General features: G+C 40.6%; 1 protein-coding gene across 1 annotated transcript in view; it reads left to right on the plus strand.

Annotated features, from left to right (window-relative positions):
* The window catches only part of ZNF652 (zinc finger protein 652), a 67,843-nt gene extending 63,555 nt beyond the window's left edge, over positions 1 to 4,288 (plus strand). Inside the window, exon 6 of the mRNA XM_025363147.1 lies at positions 1,360 to 4,288. Within this exon, the coding sequence (XP_025218932.1) occupies positions 1,360 to 1,871 (512 nt within the window). The 3' untranslated portion in view covers positions 1,872 to 4,288. The remainder of the gene's footprint in view (positions 1 to 1,359) is intronic.
* The last annotated feature ends 1,712 nt before the right edge of the window (positions 4,289 to 6,000 follow it).

Here is a 6,000-nt window from a genome sequence, read left to right on the forward strand (position 1 = left end):
TGAGGCGGGAGGATCACTTGAGCCCATGGGTTAGAGACCACCCTGGGCAAAATTCGGAGACCCTGCCTCTACAGAAAAAAAAAAGATAGCCAGATGTGGTAGCTGGCAGCTGTAGTAGGCCCAGTTACTTGGGAGGCTGAGCTGGGAGGATTGCTTGAGCCCAGGAGGTTGAAACTGCAGTGAGCTGTGATCACACCACTATACCCCAGCCTGGGTGACAGAGCAAGATCCTCTTTAAAAAAGAAATTGCAAGGCCGGGCACAGTGGCTCACGCCTGTAATCCCTGCACTTTGGGAGGCCGAGGCAGGCGGATCACAAGGTCAGGAGATCAAGACCATCCTGGCTAACACGGTGAAACCCTGTCTCTACTAAAAATAAAAAAAATTAGCCGGGCATGGTGGCGGGTGCCTGTAGTACCAGCTATTTGGGAGGCTGAGGCAGGAGAATGGTATGAACCCAGGAGGCACAGCTTGCAGTAAGCCAAGATCGCGCCACTGCAATCCAGCGTGGGCGACAGAGCGAGACTCCATCTCAAAAAAAAAAAAAGAAAAGAAAAAGAAAAAAGAAATTGCAGCCGGGCACAGTGGCTCACGCCTGTAATCCCAGCACTTTGAGAGGCCGAGGTGGGTGGATCACCTGAAGTCAGGAGTTTGAGACCAGCCTGGCCAACATGGTGAAACCCCGTTTCTACTAAAAATACAAAAATTAGCCAGCATGGTGGTGTACGCCTGTAGTCCCAGCTACTCGGGAGGCTGAGACAAGAGAATCATTTGAACCCAGGAGGTAGAGGTTGCAGTGAGCCGAGATCGCACCATTGCACTACAGCCTGTGTGACAAGAGCAAAACTCTGTCTCAAAAAACCAAAAGATAAATAAATAAATAAATTGCTTACAGATTAACTTGCCTAAATTTAAAGGCAAAGAGTCATCTAGGATGTTTCCTTGAGCACAGAAAGCCATTTGAACTGTTCTTTATGTAGGATGTAGAGGATCACTAATGTAGATGCCTTCTCCCCCATCTTTATCTTCTTCTTTTAGCTAAGCCCAGATGGTAGGGTGTATGTAAGTTTTAGTTGTATCTACTCTGATCTGTTAAGTCCAAATTTGAGAGGATTTTTAAATGACTCTAGAATACAGTCTCATAGGCCAGGTGCAGTGGCTCACACCTGTAATCCCAGCACTTTGGGAGGCCCAGATAGGAGGATCACTTGAGGCCAGGAGTTCGAGACCAGCCTGATCAACATAGTGAGACTCCATTTCTATTAAAAAAAAAAAAAGAAAGAAAGAAAGAAAAGAAATAGCATGAGCACACAATTACCACCTAATATGTTAATCATTTTTATGTCTGTGTTCATCTCAGGAGAGAAACCCTTTATCTGTGAAATCTGTGGCAAAAGCTTCACCAGCCGCCCCAACATGAAGAGACACCGCAGAACTCACACAGGCGAGAAGCCCTATCCATGTGATGTGTGTGGCCAGCGGTTCCGCTTCTCGAATATGCTTAAGGCCCACAAGGAGAAGTGCTTTCGGGTGACCAGCCCCGTGAATGTGCCACCTGCTGTCCAGATCCCACTTACAACTTCCCCAGCCACCCCAGTTCCTTCTGTGGTGAACACACCCACAACCCCAACCCCTCCAATCAATATGAATCCTGTAAGCACTCTTCCCCCTCGGCCCATCCCCCACCCCTTCTCACACCTGCACATCCACCCACACCCTCACCACCCGCACCACCTTCCCATCCCTCCAGTCCCTCACCTCCCCCCACCTCCAGCTCTCTTTAAGAGTGAGCCTTTAAATCATAGAGGCCAGAGTGATGACAACTTTCTGCGGCACCTGGCAGAGAAGAACAGTTCAGCACAGCATCATTAACATCCGTCTCCTTAGTGTGTTCTCCAGGAGACACGTCCCCATGTGTGAGCGTGCACAGAGGGAGTCAGTGAGCATTTCCTTAGTTCTCAGACTCTCCTCCGCCTCTACCAAGAGCTTCGCCAGTGTCACTGAATCAACAGATCCAAGGGAATGAACAAGAAGACTACCTTGAGCTCACAGAGGGACTGTCTAATGTAAACCAAGGGAACCACTGAACTAAAGCCCAATTTGCTTGCATTTTCTGATGACTTTTATAAGTTTCAAATACTCAGACTTGTGGAATTTTATAATTTCATATCAGCTGATGAGGTATGCTTGCTTTTATATCCCGGACTTCTCCTCAAAGAGGGGATAGGCCTGGTTTCCTTTGTACTAATCGGGAAGGCTGTGAGATTAATCCAGAGCATTAATTGTATCACTGTGTATGGTAAGGAATTCTTTTCAGCTTTTGGTGCCAGCTACAGAGTTGAGCTGGCCATGATTCACAGTATATCAAGCATTATAGAGAAAGACAAATTTTCTTCGTGTAGCTCTCCTAACGCACTCTTTATTTTACTACAGAAATTATTTTAGAGTTTTTGTATAGACTTCTTTAGTAGTCTGTTTCTAAAATGAAATGTATTTCAATAAGCGGTGTAATTTTTTCAGTGTAGCTGAACCTATGTTGTAAAATAGAAAAAAAATTTTATAATCATCAAAATGTGATTCTTAAAGATGCATATAACTTCTATAATTCAAAGTTATTCTTACATCCGTACAACTCAAAAGGTGCTTCAGAGACTAGATGTATCTGAGAGGGTCTCCACACCAGGTTACTGCAAAAACGAGGTTTTGCTTTCAGGATTTGGCATAAATACTTGGTAGTTTTGACATCTCTGTGTAACACTCAGAGAGGCTCCCTAATGTGCTCCTGTCCTCCGTGTTCTACTTGGCTTCGTTAGTGCATTACATGAAATGATTTGCAGGGGATGGGGCCTTTTCCAGGGAAGTCACCTAAAGCTTCCATGTTTTGAACATTTGAATAAGGCTGTTTGCTGACAGGAGGAGGAAGTAGTGGAGATCATTTAATCTCAGTCACGTCTGTTTCTCACTTCCCTTAGGAACTGTGTTCATGTTTAGCTTTTTATGGAATGACAAGTTGAAATCTCTCATTTTGAGGTTGCTTTATTTTTCTAGAATTGTTATAAGCTAAAATAGTAAACTTAAAATCATAAACATGATGTTGCTGATAGTGGCTGAGAAATTCAGATGAGAAGGCAAATTGGTTATGAATTTTGAAATATCGATTATATGTGAAATATGGATATGTTCATAACCTTGAGCTATTTTAACACAGTAAATAGTAGTGAGGGAAAACTCCTAAGTTTTACTGCCCTGTCCTCTGCAAATTATGTAATACCAGCATTCTTAGGTGATAAAGAGAGCAGCACCTCTAATACCTTTAGGCAGATTACTTTTTCAAGTTTGGGGAACTTCAAAAGAACGTAATCAACCAGGAGCTTATTATAGGAAAGGCTGAACAGAAGGGCTAGTGTATTGATTACACTTAACTGATCAAATTTATCCAGACTCATTATAGCTTAAAATTTTGTATTTCTTTATCTCAGATAACTGAGTTCCCAGGCTAAATCACTTACCTCCCACCCGCTCTCCAATTTTTTTTTTTTTTTTTTTTTAAAGACAAGGTCTTGCTGTGTTGCCCAGGCTAGAGTGCAGTGGCTATTCACAGGTGCAACTATAGCACACTACAGCCTCCAACTCTTGGGCTCAAGCAATCCTGCCTCAGCTAACCAAGTAGCTGGGACTACTGGCACACACTACCATGCCCAGTCCATTTTTAAATCTTGAAATTTCTTCATTTTTCTTTCTTCAGGTTCTTAAAATCATTGCCTGAATCAGAATGCTGGCTTTTATTTTTTTTATTTTTAATGTTAAATGTGCAGATCTGCTTTGAGCACTTTCCTAGCTAATGAGCTCTGTGGTAGGAAAAATGGAACTCTTTCAACTGAGATTAAGTCCGTATTTTTTAAACATCATACTCTCTATTAGCTTTTTGGTTTAATGTTTCTAAATTTTCTCCTTCTGATTTTGCCTGTCTTGTATAATGAGCATAGGAAACTTTTGGAATGAGGCAGAAAAGTATCTCAAGATATACTTTTCTTCCTGGTTTTGGATGTAAGTTTTAAAAATGGTATTTTTAATATTTGTACACATTCTTTGAGCACCCAGGTATCCAAGCCAATGAGGAAAGTTAATTCCTTGCATTTGACGGTTATATCTTTAGTGGTTGTCTCCCCTCCCTCCACAGTCTCCTTGGCATTCCATGACAAGTTTGTCAACCTACACTTTTATATAGACATATCATTATTTCATGGTCAAGCCTGTAGTATTAAAATGATTTTTTTTAAAGATGTAAATTGTGCTTAATTGGTTATATTGTGTTCTTTTTTTTTTTTTTTTTTTTGAGGCAGAGTCTTGCTCTCTTGCCCGGGCTGGAGTGCAGTGATGCGATCTTGGCTCACTGCAACCCCCACCTCCCGGGCTTAAGTGATTCTCCTGCCTCAGCCTCCCGAGTAGCTGGGATTACAGGCATGCACCACCACACCCGGCTCAGTTTTGTATTTTTAGTAGAGACAGGGTTTCACCATATTGGCCAGGCTGGTCTTGAATGCCTGACCTTGTGATCCACCCACCTCAGCCTCCCAAAGTGCTGGGATTACAGGCGTGAGCCACCATGCCGGACCGCCTTATTTTGTTCTAAATAAATTTACAGTATTGGGCAGCAATTCTGAATTCTAGACTTGAGACCACAGAATCAACCATTTCATGAGGTTGTACTATAACTATACACTGGAATATTCAGGTAGTCATCTTTGATTTTTCATTCAAGTAAATATAGCCATAAGAAAATATCTGCTATACAGGAAAACCAGTATTAAGCAAATAATCACCACCATCCTTAACAGAGGCAAAAAAAAAAAAAAATTTTTTTTTAAATTAGCATTGTCATACAGTACAATTCTTAGTGAAATATATTGTGGAACAATTTAGAAACTTCCTTTTTTTCCCCTAGATTAAGGATACTTTCCTTGACTTGAGATTTGTGGTCTTCAGGAAAACTGCTCCGAATATAATGACTCCTCATCAGTATCATATTGCATATGAATAATGAAATGCATTAAGAATATTCACAACATTAATGCTTCTGAATATAAGAACTGCAGGATTAAGCCTTAAACATATATGTGCAACACGTTTAACATACTTAAGACTCAAACTCAGGGTTGAAAATTTGGTTGGGGTCCTCTTTGTAAGATAAAAGTTGCATTATGTGGTATGTTCTCTTCCATATATGCTACAGCACCCCATGAATTCTTCAAAACTTTTTACCTACTTGTTATCTGTTTATGAAAAAAATAATTACGGAGAAGTTTGAGTTCTCAGCCCTTATCTGTACATGTCTGTCAAAGACAACAAAGGCCGCATTTAAGCATTATGTAGATAACAAATTGAGGCTGTCTCTCATTACTTAGTTTTACTGTCTTCAAAGGCTTGTATCATTGCTAGGGTTAAGACTTATTTGAGGATGAGTTGGCATTGTATTTTGTGTGTGTGGGTTGGTTGATTTGTGTGTGTTTCATTTTTATTTTTCTGCTTTCTCTCATAAGATTTATCAGTAAAATATAAACTCTTCCTTAGCCTTAATAAAGGCTGCTGCTTTCTCAAATTGAGTCAGGTAGGCTCATTCTGAGTTAGATTTTTAAATCTGAATGAAGAAAAGACAACAATTTAAAGACATGTGGCTTCATTTCCACATGTATTTGTGACTGGATTCTTCTTCTTAGCAAGCAAGGGAGATCTCCACAAAAAAACTTTACTGTAGTTCAAAGAAGCCTGTGCAAATCAGTTACCTGTACTTTCATAGTCTACCATTTACATTAACTGTTCTAGATAAATGACTGAGCGTGGACATTACCATAGTTATACCATTTTTTTTAAACCACATTGGTTCGAAGTATCCTTTTCTAGTGGTTAGAACTTTCCCTGTAATTTGATTATCCCTCATATACTAACCGAAAGCAAAATGTTCTGATGAGATGCTTATAAACTATGGATTTTTTAATTCTTG

The sequence above is a fragment of the Theropithecus gelada genome, chromosome 16 (genome assembly GCF_003255815.1).
Source record: "Theropithecus gelada isolate Dixy chromosome 16, Tgel_1.0, whole genome shotgun sequence".
In the NCBI taxonomy this organism is placed as follows: domain Eukaryota; kingdom Metazoa; phylum Chordata; class Mammalia; order Primates; family Cercopithecidae; genus Theropithecus; species Theropithecus gelada.